The 17,911-nt window shown below is 50.1% G+C and overlaps 2 protein-coding genes across 3 annotated transcripts in view; both read left to right on the forward strand.

The window, feature by feature from the left end:
• Positions 1 to 496, forward strand: part of Trim63 (tripartite motif containing 63) — an 11,630-nt gene extending 11,134 nt beyond the window's left edge. For both annotated transcript variants that reach the window (XM_015485467.2, XM_048816056.1), the window contains exon 9: positions 1 to 496. This exon is cut by the window's left edge and continues 68 nt beyond it. The gene's annotated coding sequence lies outside the window, so the exon portion shown is untranslated.
• An 8,465-nt stretch (positions 497 to 8,961) lies between these two features.
• On the forward strand, positions 8,962 to 17,755 carry Slc30a2 (solute carrier family 30 member 2). Its single transcript, XM_015485476.2, has 8 exons — positions 8,962 to 10,168; positions 10,848 to 11,068; positions 11,627 to 11,773; positions 13,056 to 13,209; positions 13,705 to 13,882; positions 14,707 to 14,812; positions 15,917 to 16,051; positions 16,342 to 17,755. Exons 1-8 carry the CDS (start codon positions 10,119 to 10,121, stop codon positions 16,485 to 16,487), a joined length of 1,137 nt encoding a protein of 378 aa, XP_015340962.1. The 5' UTR covers positions 8,962 to 10,118; the 3' UTR covers positions 16,488 to 17,755.
• The last annotated feature ends 156 nt before the right edge of the window (positions 17,756 to 17,911 follow it).

Here is a 17,911-nt window from a genome sequence, read left to right on the forward strand (position 1 = left end):
CACCTGCCTGGTGCAGGCGCGGAGGGGAGGGGGTCGGGGGCCCAGCTGCAATAGGGAGGTCTTCTCTGCTCAGAGAGCAGGGACTAGAGTAGGACCCCATCACTGTGTCCAGCAGCCACTGAACCAGAATGGGAAACGTGCTTGAAGCCATCACAAAGGACACTTTTCTACGTTGGTGCAAAATGAAATATTTTGTACATTTTTAAAATGTGATTTTTTTTTTCTTTTTGTATATACTTGTATATGTATGTCAATTTGGTGCTTTTTGTAAAGGAACTTTTGTATAACGCTTGATTGTCAGAAAGAGGGGGAGAAAGCCAGGCAGATGGAGCCACCCCCTTCCTTCCTTCATGGGGTGGGGGCAGGGCAGCACTCAGGGGCCTAGGAAGGGGAAATGTACTGTATCTCAGGTCCCATCCCCGCCGTGGTGGGGGTCTGAGTTCGTGTCCTATGTTGTTTTAATAAATGCACAACGCTCTCTTCCTGTTATTACAAACCATCTGAGTTTTCTTTCATTCAGCCTGTTTTCCCCCCAAAAGGGGGTCTTTTGTGTGGTGGTGGTGGGGGGGTCCATCAGTTTGGGCACTCAGGAAACTGGTTGTGAGGATTTGAAATTTGTTTTTACTGGGCAAGGATGGAGGGTCCAGAGTTCAGCGTTCAGCACCTACCTCTTTCCCTCCAGGGCCTATTGTATTTTCACTGGGAAAGGATTTATTTGGGGAAGGATCAAGTTTGGGCTCCTTCCCAGGGATTGTCTTCACACTGGGAAAGCATATATTGAGAAAGGATCAATGTTATCAATGTTTGCCATATTCCTCCCTCTTCCCAGGCCACCGTTTTGGGGGCTGTCATTTCCGAATCCTTCACTGGGGATTGAACCCAGGGACACTGAACCTGCAATCCTCCTGCCTCAACTTCCCAAGTAGCTGGGATTACAAGTGTGTGCCACTATTGCAGAAAGCTCAGTCCTTGTCCCCAATGCCAATCCAATAACAAGGATACAGTTTTGAGAAAAAGGAAAAAGAAGATGTATTTCTTTGCTAGCAAAGCAGAAACACAGGGGACTCCTGTCCCAATGGCTGAGATTCTGCCCTTCAGTATAGGAACAGGGGGTTTTTCAAGAGGTGATTCAGAGAAAATGAGATTAGAGAGGGGAGATCAGGAAGGAGATCAGGGAAAGAAGGGAAGAGAAGTTTGGGAAAAAGAAAAAGTCAAGTGAGTTTCCAAGCAATGAGGGTTATAGTCAAAGCATCAAGTGAACCCCTGTTACACTACCACTCCTAGTTTAAGAAGCATCTTTAAACCAGCATTTCCCAATGCGAAACCATGGAAAACTAGCCCTGAGATGATCCTTACAGAGGAGGTTTGATGTATTGTTGCTCTGGTTCACCAGAAAACAGGCCTGAGAAAAAGCCTGGGTTGTAGCCAGGCTCGGTGGCACACACCTGTAATCCCAGTGGCTTAGAAGGCTGAGGCAGGAGGATCGATGGCAAGTTCAAAGCCAGCCTCAGCCACTCAGCAAGGACCTCCACAACTCAGTGTGACCCTGTCTGTAAATAAAATATAAAATAGGGCTAGGAATGTGGCTCAGTGGTGGAGTGCCCCTGAGTTAATTCCCTGGGCACACACACACAAAAAAGGTCTAGATGCTTTAGCTGGTGGTCAAGTCCAAGGGTAGACAGAATAAAGGAAGATGGAAGCAAGGCAGATGGAGAGGCAGAAGCACACCGGCTGCATTACCAAGCTGGCCACAGCTTCACCAAAGCCCTGCTGTGGCTGTCTGAAAGCACCTAGCAGGTCACACAGAAGGCAACAAGTTCCAGCAGTTCCTGGGGGCAGGGAGGAGGGGGGGAGGAGGAGAGGTTTGTGGGCTGACTCCTTCCCATCTCCTGTTTCCTCTCTGAGTTGAAGTTGGCTTCCTGCACTCCCAGGTAGCATCACGTGGCCCCCTAGTGGGCACCTCCATGGTCCAGTTGAGTTGGAACTATAGGGCTCTGTGGAGAGCGCGCTGTACTGTCACCCCCCAGGAACCTGTAACTTCAAACTTTGTATATACTAGTATATACCCTGCGGAATCTGTCCAGCCTTTTAGACACGCACAACACAATGGCAAGGTAAGGCCGGTTGCAGTCCTGGCTTAAAAGAAGCTGAGACCCTTAAGTGCTGCCTGATCTTGGTCTCATTATTTTTTTGGTGGATGGAATATTTAGCCCAGCAAGAACTAGGGAGTTCTTGGCTCACATGACTCCCCCAGAACTAGCACATGATTGAACTCCCTTTAGGAAAGCCCTAACCCTTCCCACCTCTGCCCACTTCCCTTCCAAGAGTTTTTCCTAAAGCTAACTTGGTCCCTAACTGGGAATTCCAAGGAATCAGATTTTGGTCTCTTTTCTAGACCTCTCTCAATATTTTAATTAAAAAAAAAAATGTGTAGCACACACAAAAGTGCATAAAAGTAGTTATAAGGTTTAATGAAGCCCTGCGTTACTACCACTCAGGCCAACACAAAGAATACTGCCAGCCCCCAGAACTGTCCTCATGTCTCCCTCCCAATGTAGCTGCTCCTTCTGCCTGAGGTTAGCCAGTGTCTTTTTTCAGGTAATCACTCACTTGCTTTTCTTGATGGTTTTATCTCACAAAGTATCTTCCCACAGAAGACCAAAAGAATTTGAAACCAGAAAGACGAAGCCTTCTGTACCATGAAATCACAAGAATCAGTATCATAACCTGGGTACATTCCGTCTCCAGATGGCCACTCCAGGTTACTGATTACATGGGAAGCAGGCACTTCAGTCTCATATCTTGTCACTTATTGGGGCGGGTAGAGGTCAGGCTAAGCTCTGAAGTCAGTTCCTTTAAATTCCAGGAAAAGCTGAGTGCGCGGGGCTGGCGATGTGGCTCAAGTGTTGGCGCACTTGCCTAGCAAGCGTGAGGCACTGGGTTCAATTCTCAGCACCACATAAAAATAAAATAAAGATATTGTGTCCACCTAAAAGAACTAAAAAAAAAAAAAGCTGGGCGCGGTGGCTCACACCTGTAATCCTAGCGATGAGGGAGGCTGAGGCAGGAGGATGGAAAATCCAAGTCAGCCTCAGCAATTCAGTGAGGCCCTGTTTCAAAATAAAAAATAAAAAGGGTTGGGGATGTGGCTCTGTGATAAAGCGCCCCTAGGTTAAATCCCTAGTAGGAAACAAAACCAGACACACTAAGGCTCTTTCTGTCCTGGCAAATTTGAATACTTAAAGCTGGTGATTTCTTTCTTTGTTGCTGTTCTGGTGTTTGGGATTGAATCCAGGACCTCTCCACATGTTCTGCAAGCCCTCCACCTGAGCTTCATCCTAGCTCCTAAAGAAGGGTTCTTTATTATTATTATTATTATTATTATTATTATTATTATTATTTCTTTTTTTTTTTAGTTGAAGTCAAACACAATCTATTTTATTTATTTATTTTTATGTGGTGCTGAGGATCAAACCCAAGGCCTCGCACGTGCTAGGTGAGCGCTCTACCCCTGAGCCACAATCCCAGCCCCCTAAAGAAGAGTTCTTGATCTACAAACTTCCTTTAAGATCACCTTGCAAGACAGGAAAGCTGGCTTGAGGGGTTTTATCCAATGAATCTCAAATATAGTTCCATAGGCTGCTGCATCAGAATCATCAGGAAAGGTTTCCCCCTCCCTAAACCTTTCATTATGGGAAATTTTTTAAATACTGAAAAGTAGAAAATGGACCCACCATTTTCTTTTCAATTTTTTTTTTCTTTTCTTTTTTGGTACTGGGGACTGAATCCAGGGATGCTTTACCACTGAGCTACATTCCCCAGCCCTTTTTAAAATTTTCAGACAGGGTTCGCTAAGTGGCTGAGGCTGGTCTCAAACTTGCGATTCTTAACATTCCTAATCGCTGAATTACAGGCATGCACCACTGTACCGGTCTGAAGTTTTTATTAATGAACTTTTTGGTTAGTTGAACTCTTGCAAATTGATTAAAATGCAGTCTGAGGATACGTGGGTGGTGGGTCTGTTGGGTGTGTGGGAGACTCCTCCTTCTTGGAGAACATCATGGAATCCCTTACCCTCCCCCTCCCCTCCAAAGGGCGCCAAGCCAAGAGCGCCAAATTCAAAGGTTTCCTCGACCAATCGGCATAGGACAGTGTGTCCGCTCAGTGATCCCGAGTCACCCTGCCAATCAGCACCTGCCACGTGCTGTAAGCAACTCTTCTTAAGCCAAAGCTTGTAAGCACACTCTCTCTTCCGTGTCCTCTGCTCTCTCCCTCTTCTTTCTTTCCTCTCTCTACCCTTTCTTTATCTTTCTGCGCCCCCCTCTACCTCTCCTTTGGGCAGCCCCCCAATAAAATCTCTTGGTTGACTCTCCCGTCTCAGGTGAGTCACTTGCCTTTGAGGGACAACCTCGAACTCCATTTCTCCTGTTAAACTCTCACCACAGGGTTCTGACACCATGTGCGCAAACCCAGCAAGCAGTTGATTCTGCAGGGGACACCAGCTGGGTGTCCACATAATTCAACTCTAATACTATCTAACTGGAGGACTTGGTCTCCCCCCACTTTAGGTGTCAGTCATAAGCCCCAGGTTGTTTTACTTGTGATTCTGACCTACTAAATCGGGGTTCCCAAACCCACTCCTTGAGTTTGATCACGATGTTACTTAAAGCTCGATGACAATACAATCACGAAGACAAGGTCTTGGGAAAAAAAGAAAGGTTTATTATATTGCTGGCAAAGGAGAAACACTGGGGACTCCAGTCCCAAAGGCTGTGATTCTGCCTATCTACAGGCTTTTATAGAAGTGATTCAGAGAAAGTGAGATTGGGGAGGAGAGATTAGGGAGGAGAAGATCAGGGCAGTTATCTGTCCTTGAGCCCATACCCCCCACAGGAACGAAGCAACACAGACTTTGGGGATGGCACCAGAAGATCGCAGAAATGACTACCTCCCCAATTAACAATGGAATTATAACTCCCAACAGAGAACACGTGGAATGTAGGCTTTGAATCCCAAAAATTCACGCCTCTGGGACGGGAGTCCCCTGTGCTTCCCTATTACTAACGAAGCAATAAACCTTCTTTTCCTTTTTCTTAAAACCATGTTCTTGTTATTGGGTTGGCATCAGAGACAAGGACTAAGCTTTTGGTAACAAAGAGACTCATAAGGCAAGGTGTGTGGGAAGGGGTTCCGAGTTTCCATGCCCTCTCCAGGCACACTACCCTCCAGGAGTCTCCATGTGTTTATCTGGAAACTTCCTGAACCCTGTCATTTGGTTTTTTTTTTTTTGGTACCGGGAATTGAACTCAGGGGAACTCAGCCACTGAGCCACATCCCCAGCTCTATTTTGTGTTTTATTTAGACACAGGGTCTCACTGAGTTGCTTAGTGCCTCGCTTTTTGCTGACACTGGCTTTGAATTCGTGATCCTCCCATCTCAGCCTCCTGAGCCGCTGGGATTACAGGCCTGCGCCACTGCACCCGGCTTCTTTTGGGGTTTTATGGAGACTCTGTGTTATAAGCATGATTAAAGCCTGGACAACCACGTAGAAATGTGGTTGAACAAAACAGTGTTGAAACCGGAGTTTTGAGGCGTGACTTGATTCCCCACTTCACCAATTTCCTTCTGGGTTCTTGTCTCGGAAATTTTGAAGATTACAATCCATGGACAATCATGGAAGGGAAGAGTAAAAGGAGCAGGATTCATTTAAGTGAGCAGAGACAGAACTCCCCTCAGGTGGGAGGGAGGGGTCATATAGCAGAAAGACCCATTTTGATGTGCTGGATTAGGAGTTTTTATATATATATATTTAGGAGGTGATATATTGTAGAGCTTGGAGCAAAATCTGTGTAAAATAAGCACTGAAAAGGTATCTAGGCTGTGGCCTCCCTATAATTTCCATCCAGGTTCACCCCCACCTTCCGTTTTCCATCTGGGAGGCCTAGGAGTAGGCTGGAGGTGTTCCCACAAGGGAGCCTCAAGGTATTTTACATTAGAAATAGGTCTTTCCAGTTGGCTTCCAGGTGTGGTTCCTGTGTTTGAATAAGACTGACCATTGATATCCTTTTTTTTTTTTTTTAATACTGGGGATTGAACTCTGAGGCACTTAACCCCTGAGTGACAACTCAAGCCCCTTTTTTAAATTTTTGTATTTTGTTTAGAGACCGGATCTCCTGAGGGCCTTGGCCATTGATATTCTTATTCAGTGTGACCTGATGCCCACAGACTGCTTGGAGAAAACCCTACTAGGCCTGTCGGTTTAGATTCTTGTTAGCTTCTCATTTATCATTCCTTCCTCTAGGGCATGGGGCTGGACCTTCTGAAATAAAGTGGGTCTTACGACCTACTATCAGACAAGGGTGGGTCAGAGAATGTTTTTATTGCCAGCTTTTGGACAGAAAGGTGAGATTAGAGTTTCTGGTATGTGCCTGATGGAAGGAAAGTCCTAGTTTCCATGGTCTGTCTTGACAAGAGAGATGTGAGCTAGGAACAGTGGACAAAACCCAGAATATATGTATATCATAATACCGCGTGCACCATGGAAGAGTAGTGACTTAAATCTACTGTAAATTTTTTTAATGAAATAAATATGTGATGGGCTGAGGATGTGGCTCAAGCGGTAGCGCGCTCGCCTGGCATGCGTGCGGCCCGGGTTCGATCCTCAGCACCACATACAAACAGAGATGTTGTGTCCGCCGAGAACTAAAAAATAAATATTAAAATTATCTCTCTCTCTCTCTCTCTCTCTCTCTATCACTCTCTCTAAAAAAAAAAAAAAAAAAGAAAAAAAAATGTGAGCATGCCTGTAGACCCAGGAACCCAGGAGGCTGAAGCCAGAGGTCAATTGGAGGCCAGTCTCAGCAATTTAGTGAGACCCTCAGTAATTTTTCAAAACAAACAAACAAAAAAAAAGTCAAAAGGACTGGGTACTTAGCTCAGTGGAAATGTGACAGCAGTGCTCCTAATGTTTTGAATATAGCCCTTGCTGCTCTGCCACTGCAGCTTATTTTTTAAATGGACATGATTCTTTCTCTTCCTCTCTAATCTCAGGGAAAACAGGATTACCTTTCTTCCCCATTTTAGACATGTGTCCTTGAGTACGCACCGACACAGGAACAAAGTGATCCAGATTTTGGGGATGGCAACAAAAGATCTCAGAAATGACTGTCTCCCAAATTAACAATGGAATGACAACTCCAGCAGAGAACACCTGGAAGGTAGCCTTTGAGTCACCTCTTTAAAAGCCCCCTGTTCCTGCTGATGGGCAGAATGACAGTCTCTGGGACTTCTCTTTCCTTTTCCTTAAAACCATGCCCTGGGTATTGGACTGGCATGGGAACAAGAACTGAGTTTTGGGTAACAGTGAAGCACCACTGAGTTCAATCCCCAGTATCAGAAAGTGTGTGTGTGTGTGTATAGAATTCGAATAAGACAAAAAATTTATTTTATTCTAGTATTGGGGATTGAATCCAGGGCCCTTTATAACTGACATCCATTCCAGCCCCCACCCCTTTAAAAATTATTCCAGGTGTTTTTTAATTGTTGTTGTTTTTCTGGGTGTTTAACCACTGACACATCCTCAGTCCTTTTTTTTTTTTTTCTTTAAAGAGAGAGAGAGAATTTTAGTATTTTTTTTTTAATATTTGGCGGACACAACATCTTTGTATGTGGTGCTGAGGATCAAACCTAACACATCCTCGGTCCTTTTTTTTTTTTTAAAGAGAGAGGGAGAGAGAGAGAGAATTTTAGTATTTTTTTTTTTTTATATTGTTTGTATGTGGTGCTGAGGATCGAACCCGGGCCGCACGCATGCCAGGCGAGCGTGCTACCGCTTGAGCCACATCCCCAGCCCCTCAGTCCTTTTTTTAATATTTTATTTACAGACAGGGTCTTGCTGAGTTGATTAGGGTCTTGCTAAATTGCTGAGGCTGGCTTTGAATTGGGGATCGATCCTCCTGCCTCAGCTTCCCAAGCGGCTGGGATTACAGGCTTGTGCCCCTCTGAGCCCTTTTTATTTTATTTATTTATTTTTTTTATGGTGCTGGGGATTGCACCCAGGGCCTTGTGCATGTAAGCCAAGCACTCTACCAACTGAGGTATATCCCCAGCTCTAGCCCTTTTTATTTTGAGACAGGATCTCATTAAGTCACTTAGGGCCTTGCTAAGAGGCTGGCTTTGAACTTGTGATCCTTCCATTGGACTTCCCCAGTTTCTGGGATTACAGGCATGCTCTACCATCCTGGCCAGCATCCTAGCTGTTTTTTAAAATTTCATTTTGAGACAGAATCTCACTAAATTGCTGAGAGTGGCCTTGAACTTGAGATCCTCCTGTCTCAGCAGCCAGCCTCAGAACAGAATAAGGCAAAAAAAATTTCCAGCCTCTAGAGGACCTGAGATTACAGGGGTGTTCCACCAAGCCCAGATGATTGACATTCCCTAACTTTTTAAGAGTCTTTAATTATGTCTTTAATGTAAATCCCTGGCAGTAGGGCTGTAGGTGAACATTTTTAATTGATGGTTTTGATATAGAGCTGAGCTAAAATGTAACAAGTACTAAATTCATTTCTGTTCTCAAAGAGTTTATAATCTAGTGAGGATGTAACCAAAAGCTTGGTCCTTGTCCTGGATGCCAATCCAGTAAAGAAGACAAGGTCTTGAGAAAAAAGGAAAAGGTTTTATTTCTTGGCTAGCGATTCTGCCTATCCACAGGAACAGGGGGCTTTTGTAGAGGTGATTCAGAGGAGATGAGATTGGGGAGGGGAGATCAGGAAGGAGAAGGTTAGGGAGAAAAGATTAAGGAGAAATTTAGGGAATTGGGAAAAAGGAAAAAAAACATGTAAGTTTCAAAGCGACAAGGCATCAAGTGAAACAGGGAGACAGGTGATTACCTGTCTGAGATGACCTGCAAGACTTTGTATAGGGGGTCCTCAAATTTTACTATGCAGAAACCAATTCCCATGGCCTCGGAAGGGGGCTCTCTATGTAGGAAGAGCTTGTTGGCGACCTGATTGGCAGGGAAGTAACCAGCAAGAAATCCTTTCTACATAGAGAGCCCCCGGAGGCCAGCATGGGGGCCGAGGATTGACTGTAGTAGGGCACTGCCTTAAGTGTCCGTAAGCGGGTAGGACACCCAACGGTCGACCAGGCACAGGCAGACGGTATCACCATGCTTGGCCCCTTCTGCCAGCATCGTCCAGGAGTTTGTCCGTCTTTCTGGGGGCCTCATGAGTGGCTGGTGTTTGTGGTGTCAGTTCTGCCCAAGTGGCCCTTGTTAAGGAACCTGACTCACATTTGTGATCGCCCAAGCAAATACTCTTGGTAGGGTTGGAGGGAAAGCCGTTCACTTCGGATTCTAATCAGTGCGCGTTAAGAGTGGCTGAACTGAGCCGGGCGGGGCGGTGCCTGAGGCGGGAGGATGCAGGTTCAAAGGCAGCCTCTCCAGTTTGGCAGCATACTCCGCCCTCAGGATTAGCCCCCGCCCGAGTGGGAGGGAAAACACACACACACACACACACACACACACACACGACTTCAGGGGAACACCCTCCCTCGAGGGGAAAAAATGATCAATCCCGGGGAGACACGACCTGAGCCTCGGGACCATTCCTGCTCTCTGAGCAACCCGAGTGGTTTTCTAGAAACAAGGACCCCCATAACTTTCCCGAAGGGCGGAAGAGTGCGCGCAGCGGTCACCTAGTCTTAACTTAGCAACACCAAGCAGCCGCGTGGCGATTAGCCTCTAGGCTCTTTGGTAGCAGTCAAGGCGGCTCCTGGGGGCCCACGGGCGCAGGGGGCCCTTGCTCCAGGCAGCGCCGCGAAGCCTTTGCAGCCGGCCCCTCCCCCTCCCCGTCGGTTTTGCACACGACGCGCGGAGGGCTGCTTCACACGGGTTGGCAAGGGCCGGGGATAAAGCCGGCGGGCCGGCGCGGGGCTCAGCGACTGGCCCAGAGACCTAGAGTGCTGGGCGCACCGAGCAAGAGCGGCAGCTGCAGGGAGCAGTCGGCACAGCGGCGGCAGGGACCTCGTGACAGGTGGGAGTGTGCGGTGCGGCCAAGAACTCCGCGTGCAAACTCTAGGGCGCACGGCTCAAGGACCCGCTTCGGGGCGCGCAGGTCCCCATGGACACCGTGGAGAAGCAGCACCTGTTGGAGTGCAGGCGCGGAATCCAGTAAGGCGGGAACCGGGGGAGAAAGGGAATTCGGGCGGCGTCAGACGCGCCTCCTCCTTGGCCATCCCGGCTGTGGTTGGTTTCGTCGGAGTCCTGAACCGGGACCACGCGGGAGGGTGGAGTGAGGCCCGGGGAAAAGACCGTGACCCTGTGACCCCAGGGTTCGCTTCTCCTGGGGGAGTTCTGTACTACCCGGACTTTGCCTCTCCGGGTGGGGGAAGGTAGCGGGATGCCTGGGGCTCCACCTCCAGTCCAGCACTTTGCCCCAGGGCAGACCCGCTGTGAGCCCGCCCTGCGTTCCCCAGTAGGTCAGGGAGGGGGAGGCTCTGCTCCTCTCTCTGAGACCTAGCTCCGTTCTCTCGTCGATTGACTGGACAGTCTGCCCCTTGGCTAGTTCCCAAAGTCACTCCAACACGCTTTGGAAAGGGTGGGGGAGGGAACACGCCCATTCACCCCACCACCCCCAGGGCCCCTAGACTCCCATTCCCTTAGCATCTTCTTCTGAACACGGCCTTCCTACCTTTTGGCCAGGGACTGCTGAACTTGGGAGTGTCCTAGCTGGTCTTCCCTTGGACACATGGGAACACCAAGGGCTCACAGAGAGATGGGACTGGAGTCAGCCATCCTTGCTCCTATCATCTCCCTGCTGAGTGATTTCTCTCCCTTCCTCCCTGGCCAGGTCATACATAGGATCTCTGTGGCGGGAGGGGAGTGGATGGATCTCTCTCCCAGAGCCTGGCCTGAACTTTCAGACTGTTGACCTCGTCGCTGGGAGCAACCATTACTGCCATGCTCAGAAGGGTCCTGACAGTCACTGTGACCCCAAGAAGGAGAAGGCCCGGTGCCAGCTCTACGTGGCCTCTGCCATCTGCTTGGTGTTCATGATTGGAGAAGTCATTGGTAAGGACTTTTGGGTTTGATAAATGAAGCAGGCGAGGGGGCCGCCTGGATGTTCCCTGTATTACAATAGCCCCAGGTGCTGTGTACTGATGAGCTAAGTCCTCTATATGCACGTCATCTCATGTGCCCCTAGGGCAACCCCTAGGGCAACCTAGACCTACAGTGCTTGTTGTTATTCTCCTTATTTTACAGGTGATGAAACTGAGGCATGTTAAGGTTAAGTAATCTTTCAAAGGTCACCCACATCTAGTAGATAGGGAAGGCCTGAATTCCTAGAAGGAAAGAGCATGTACTGATTACCTATTATGCTTTCCAGGTCCTATCTAAACTTGATTTTCACCTTGACCCTTCAAGTACATGTTGTTAACCCTTTTCACAGACAGTGGAAGTCCAGGCTCAGAGTGTAAATCTCTTGCTCTTGGTTGTACAGCTAATGGGTGGAGAGGCCATTGAACTCAGTGTCTTCTTCCAGAACCTGTGGGTCTCCCCTGCTGCACACAGTCTAGGGAGTTGGCTCTTTGGTGAACTGATAAGGACCTCCTGACCTTGCCCTTGCAGGGGGATACCTGGCGCATAGCCTGGCCATCATGACAGATGCAGCTCACCTGCTCACTGACTTTGCCAGCATGCTCATCAGCCTCTTTTCTCTATGGATGTCCTCCCGACCAGCCACCAAGACCATGAACTTCGGCTGGCAGCGAGCTGGTGAGGACCCCTGTTGGGCTGGAGATGGGGTTGAGGGAGGGTGGGTCAGAACAGGGGTTCTTAGGGTGGATTGGATCCCTGAGTAAGGTCAGGAGGGTGACTTGGGTAGGCAAAGAAGCTGTCAACCTTAGGTGGCCTCTGTCCTCTGAGAACTCCTAGTCTGATGGGGTAGCCCCGGTTCCAGTCATCCAGGAACTCCTAGTCTTCAGGGAAGCAAAGTTCACCTTCTGAAGGAAGCAGTGGCTCAGGAACCCCAGGAACAAATGACAATGGCATTAACACTGCACATAACTCCATGGATCAACTCTCGGGGGAGGGTAGGTTAGCAAAGCCTGCTGGGAGACAGGCTTTAAACTCTCCCTTCACTTCCCACTAGCCTTGTCATTTTTCTCCTCATGGGGGATGGCCCAGCCTCTCCTCTCGGAAGCCCCTACCACCCTCTAGTACTGGGGATTGAACCCAGGGGCACTCAACCACTGAGCCACATCCCCAGCCCTTTTTATTTTTTATTGGGAGCCGGGGTCTCATTAAATTACTTAGGGCCTCCTTAAATTGCTAAGGCTGGCCTCAAACTTGAGACCCTCTTGTCTCAGCCTCCCGAGTCACTGGTATTGCGAATGTGAGCCACCCTGCTAAGCTTCCAGATGAATTCAATTTTTTTTTTTTTTGGTACTGTGGATTGAACTCAAGGGAACTAAACCACTGAGCCACATTCCCAGCCCTATTTTGTATTTGAGACAAGGTCTCTCTGAGTTGCTCAGTACCCTCACTGTTGCTGAGTCTGGCTTTGAACTCGCAATCCTCCTGTCTCAGCCTCCCCAGCCGCTGGGATTACAAGCCTGCTCCACCTTGCTGGCCCCGATGAATTCTTAATCTCCTTCTGACTCTCATGTTATAGTCAGGGATGATGGTGCATGTTCTGTCTCGACCTAGTTACTTGGGAGATTGGGCAGAGGGATCACAAGTCTGAGGCCAACTGGGCAATTTAGCAAGACCCTGTCTCAAAATAAAGTTGTAAAGGTGCTGAGGGTGTAGCTCAGTGGAAGTGTCAGTCTAGCATGTGTGAGGCTCTGAGTTTCACCCCCCAGTACCACAAATGGCTCTGGTATTCTCAGATATGTGAGTGGTTGGGAAAGGTACCAGCCACCCCTTCTGAGAAGCCCAGGCCGATCCAGGCAGAGGGAGGGGAGGGGAGGGAAGGGGAGAGCATGGAGGTGGGGGAGCCCCCCTCAGCTATAGGGCTGTGTGCTTAGGTGGCTTTGGGGTCTGGGTTCTTCTCCAGAAATCCTGGGAGCCCTGGTCTCTGTGCTGTCCATCTGGGTCGTGACTGGGGTGCTGGTGTACCTGGCTGTGGAGCGACTCATCTCTGGGAACTACGAGATCGAAGGGGGGACCATGCTGATCACGTCGGGCTGTGCTGTGGCTGTGAACATCATGTGAGTGTGGCCCCGATTCCCCATGGGTGGCCCCTTCTCACACTGTACCTTTGTTCTTGGAAGAAGGAGGCCATGTCACAATTGACCTGCACTGGGAAGGGATAAGTCTGGTTGCCGCAGATGTCCCTACAGACATAATCTGGGTCTTTTTTCAAGCGGATGTGGCTGAACTGGTCTCGGTGGGAGCAGTATTGTGTAGAGCAAAGGAGTGTCATTTGGGCTCCCTCCTTTGTGCAGTGGCCTCGGTTTCTCCATTTGTGACATAGGTGAACTGGATGACTTGTGCATGCCCTCCTGCTCTGAGCTCTGTCAGCGGGCATCGCCTGGCATTGGAGCTGAGCCCTTTTCTCATGTGGCTCAGAACCAAGACCACACGGGCCGGGCTCTCACTTGGCCAGAGTGTGGGGGCTTGACATTTTTGCCCCACAGATTTGGGTGATTTGAAGCGCCTATTGCTACCTTAGTGATCCCTGGGCTTTGTCTCCACTTTTGTAGAATGGGGTTGACCCTTCACCAGTCTGGCCATGGGCACAGTCACAGCCATGGACACAGCCATGAAGACACCAGCCAGCAGCAAGAGAACCCCAGTGTCCGAGCTGCCTTCATCCATGTGATTGGGGACTTTTTGCAGAGCTTGGGCGTCCTGGTTGCAGCTTTTATTCTATATTTCAAGGTCAGAGATGGGGACAGGAAGGAGGGTGGGGCTAGGGCCAGGGAGTGTAGATCACCAGGAGCTTCTCTCTGCACCTGCGCTTTCCAGATTCTAACATCTTCCTAGCTTGGGGCAAAAGGCTGGGGAGAGGGAAGGAATGGTTATCCAACATCTACCAAGAATCATCACCTCTGGTCTTCACACAACCCTGAGGGTGGGTGGTAGTGTTTTATGCAGCTCAGAAAGGTTTGGTGACTTGCACAGTGTCACACAGTTGGTTAGTTGTGGACCCATGTTCCGACTTGGGACTGTGTTGCCTGTGCATTACCCATCACAGAGGGAGTGAGGTGCTATGGAAAGGCCAGGCATTTGATTTGAACCGTGTTATGCCGAGTGAGTTGCTTGCTCTCCCTGAGTCTCAATTTCCCCATCTGTAAAATGCAGGTGGGAGATGCAGGTCAGTGAGGACACCTTGAGGCCAGTCTCCCCTTTGCTGTTCCAGGCTGTACCTCAATGCCTCCCCACTATGGGTGTCAGCTCTGAAGAACACAGCCCTCCGGAGCTAACCCTGGGGATCCGGAGCCTGGTTAAACNTTTTTTTTTTTTTTTTTTTTTTTTGGTACCTTTGCCTATGTCTCAGCCCCTCAAGGAAGGACTTGGGCCTCACCCTGTGCTGTGATCTCTCCTGCCTGTTCTGGAATAAAAAGGAGAAACTGGGAGGCAGGGCCAGGGAGAGGCTCACCTCCATCCTACAGAGGGAATCCCTCTCCCTGACATGCTGGGTGGGGGGAAGGGAAGCTGAGCTAGTGACTGAACCCCGAGTCTGCCTTCTGCTTCTCCTGTAGCCAGAATACAAGTATGTGGACCCCATCTGTACCTTCCTCTTCTCCCTCCTGGTCCTGGGAACGACCTTGACCATCCTGAGAGATGTGATCCTGGTGCTGATGGAAGGTGACATGGTCTCTGGACTTTCTTTTGGCCTGTGGCTCTCAAGCTCTGTCCGTCTACACAGGGTGTGGGCGGGGCTTCTGCACACCAGCAGGGAGCTCGGATCTGCATTTGCTGGAAAACCTCCTGGGGCCCCAGGTTGATCTTGGCCTCAGCTGAGCCCTAAGGTGTGCCAGTTCCTGGAACTGTCCCCAGCCCAAGTGTGCCTCCTTCCCTGCTGGGCATGTCCCCTGCCTACCCAGGTGGCTTCTGGGTGGTGTCTGGTAGCACCTGGAGTTCCCACAGACCCTAGGCAGGCCCTCGATCTCTAGTTACCCTCCCACGGGAAGTGGGGTCAGATTGTGCTCCCATGGCACAGGGGACAGACTGAAGCTCAGAAGGGGACGGTTAACCCGGGACAATTACTGAGCACACCCTGTTGCGGGCCCTTCCTGCAGCATCACAGGGCCCAAACCATGCCCCTGTCCCGGAGCGGTGCTGCCCTGAATTACCATCTTATTCACCTTGGCTTTCTTGTGCTTTAGGGCTTTGGGTCCTAGGCCAAGGTCACAGGTTTGGACTTTAATGGGTGCTGGCCTGGGGTCAGCAGGAGAATGTGACTTCAGGTCAGAACTTTTTCCCCCATTAAAAAATAAGCACTTGTTAGTCAGGCAGAGTGGTGCACTTCTGTAATCCCAGTGACCTGGGAGGCTGAGGCAGGAGGGTCTCAAGTTCAAAGCCAGCCTCAACAACTTAGCAAGTCTTTCACAACTTAGTGAGACCCTGTCTCCAAAATAAATAAATAAATAAAAATAAAAAGGGCTGAGAATGTGGCTCAATCCCCAGTACCAAAATAAAACACTGATTGAGCACCTACTATGCCCCAGGCACTGTTCTGGTGGTGAACAAAAAGGATGGTTCTACTCGCATGGAGCCTCTGTTCTAGAGGAGGAAATGAATTAACAAGATTATTTCAGATGATGTGGGAGCAGGAAGGCGGCATGACAGTTTGGGGAGGGGGTGGCAGCACCAGGCCTGCTGGCCAAGGAGACCCCCTCTGAGGAGAGGGCACTTGAAGAGCAGGGTAGGAGGGCAATTTCCTTGAGCCTCTGTCCCTGCGGTCCTCAGGGACTCCCAAGGGTGTGGACTTCACGGCTGTACGTGACCTGCTGCTATCGGTGGAGGGGGTAGAAGCCCTGCACAGCCTGCATATCTGGGCACTGACCGTGACCCAGCCCGTGCTGTCTGTTCACATTGCCATTGGTGAGTGGTGGGGACCCAATGCTGGGCGAGGGGAGGCAGCCAGGGGCAGGGAGTACTTGATGCACATTAGTCATTTGGTCATCATGATCTCATTTATCCTTGGGAAAAAAAAAAAAACTGAGGCTGGGGGTCAAGTCCTCCTCGCCCTGGCCCCTGCTTTCAGACTTGGTCTCTCTCATGTTCATGATCAGCCTGTCCTGTTCTGCTGGGGTTAGCATGACACGGGGCTCCTGATCCTGCAAGGCCAAGCACTGAGTAAACAGGTCTCCCTCGGTCGTCTCTTCCTCCAGCTCAGAACGCAGACGCCCAGGCGGTTCTGAAGGCAGCCAGCACCTGTCTCCAGGGGAAATTCAACTTCCACACCATGACCATTCAGATCGAGGACTACTCTGAGGACATGAAGGACTGTCAGGCGTGCCAAGGCCCCTCGGATTGACTGCCTAGCCAGGCACCAGCTGAAGTGTGGCCAGGACTTGCAGGTGGCTGGACCGAATGTCCCACAGCCTCCACCAGGACTCTGCCTACCCACTGTGTTAGGAACCAGGTTTATAATGCCTCTTTCTGCTCCGGGTTCAGCATGGAGCCCTGCCTACCGCAGCGGTGGGCCTCTTCCTGGCCTCCCCTGTTTACAACAGCCAGCACCTGGGTGGGGACTCAGCAGATGTAAAGCCAGTTTAACCAGGCTCCGGATCCCCAGGGTTAGCTCCGGAGGGCTGTGTTCTTCAGAGCTGACACCCATAGTGGGGAGGCATTGAGGTACAGCCTGGAACAGCAAAGGGGAGACTGGCCTCAAGGTGTCCTCACTGACCTGCATCTCCCACCTGCATGATTGGCCTTTGCCTATGAACCTATAAGAAGCCGCGGAACAGAACCTCTACCTCCGCCATCGCCATGACAAAACGGTTTAAGGCCAGGGGATGGGGGAGTTGTGAGAGTTCCCTGAGATGGGAAGCCAGGGGCCATCTGAGGCCTGTCTGGGCCTTAGTCACATGTACTGTGGGCCAGTGCTTCCCTTCCTGGAGGGGGAGACTTCTTACTAGGTAAGAACCTGATGGGTTTTGTCTTTCCTTATTTCCTAACCCAGGAAGCTGTGCCAACACAGGAAGCCTTGCCTCAGGTGGGGGCAGGCCCACACAGCACCAGGGCCACTTCTCTTGCCCTGATATGCAGGCTGTGCAAGGACTGCCAAGCCCGAACTCATGATTGAGCCTTTTCTGTGGCCTGCCTATGCAGTCCAGGGCCCTGGCTTCCTGGGGCTTGTGCATGAACAGTTCTAACTTAGGGGCTGGGTATGTTTACAAGATATAAGAGGGGAGACCTGTCCCCAGTCCCACAGAGTCAACACACTAGGGAACCTCAGGGCCTAATGTCTACCACTGCCACCATGAGCAGGTGACCTTGGCCAGTGGGCCTCTCAATGCCTCTTGTCTGGAGACCAAGAATGTAACACCTACCTCACAGGCTTGTTGTGAGGACAGTCTGCCAAGCACCAGTGGTTGTTGGTGAGTAGTTCCCTTCATCCTCCTGGAAAGGGGACTTTGCAGTCTGAGGCTGCTTATGAGAAGCCCCCTGGGCTTCCCAGCCTCCCTAGGGGCAGTACTGAGTTCTTGTCCTGCCCAGTGTGTGTGTGTGGGGGAGGGGGCTGGTCAACTACTTGCCCCTCTGAGCCTCTCCCCATTAATAAAATGACTTCTTTGTGCCTTTCTTCTTCTGGTGATGTAGTTCAGGGGGTCCTTCAACCCCTCAATATCTGTGGGATCAGGGTTGGCCTGGAAGTAGGGGCCACTGTTTGTAGCTGCTGCAGTTGACTCTAGTCTCAGAGGGCCCACTCTTCAACTCCTGCAGGCCCCAGCAAACTGG

Source organism: Marmota marmota, unplaced genomic scaffold (genome assembly GCF_001458135.2).
Source record: "Marmota marmota marmota unplaced genomic scaffold, marMar, whole genome shotgun sequence".
Classification (NCBI taxonomy): domain Eukaryota; kingdom Metazoa; phylum Chordata; class Mammalia; order Rodentia; family Sciuridae; genus Marmota; species Marmota marmota.

Coding starts and splice junctions, on each gene's coding strand:
- Slc30a2 (XM_015485476.2), top strand. CDS start 10,119: ATGGACACCGTGGAGAAGCAGCACCTGTTGGAGTGCAGGCGCGGAATC. Junction 13,883..14,706: donor CTTTTATTCTATATTTCAAG/GTCAGAGATGGG, acceptor CTTCTCCTGTAG/CCAGAATACAAGTATGTGGA. Junction 14,813..15,916: donor GATCCTGGTGCTGATGGAAG/GTGACATGGTCT, acceptor TGCGGTCCTCAG/GGACTCCCAAGGGTGTGGAC.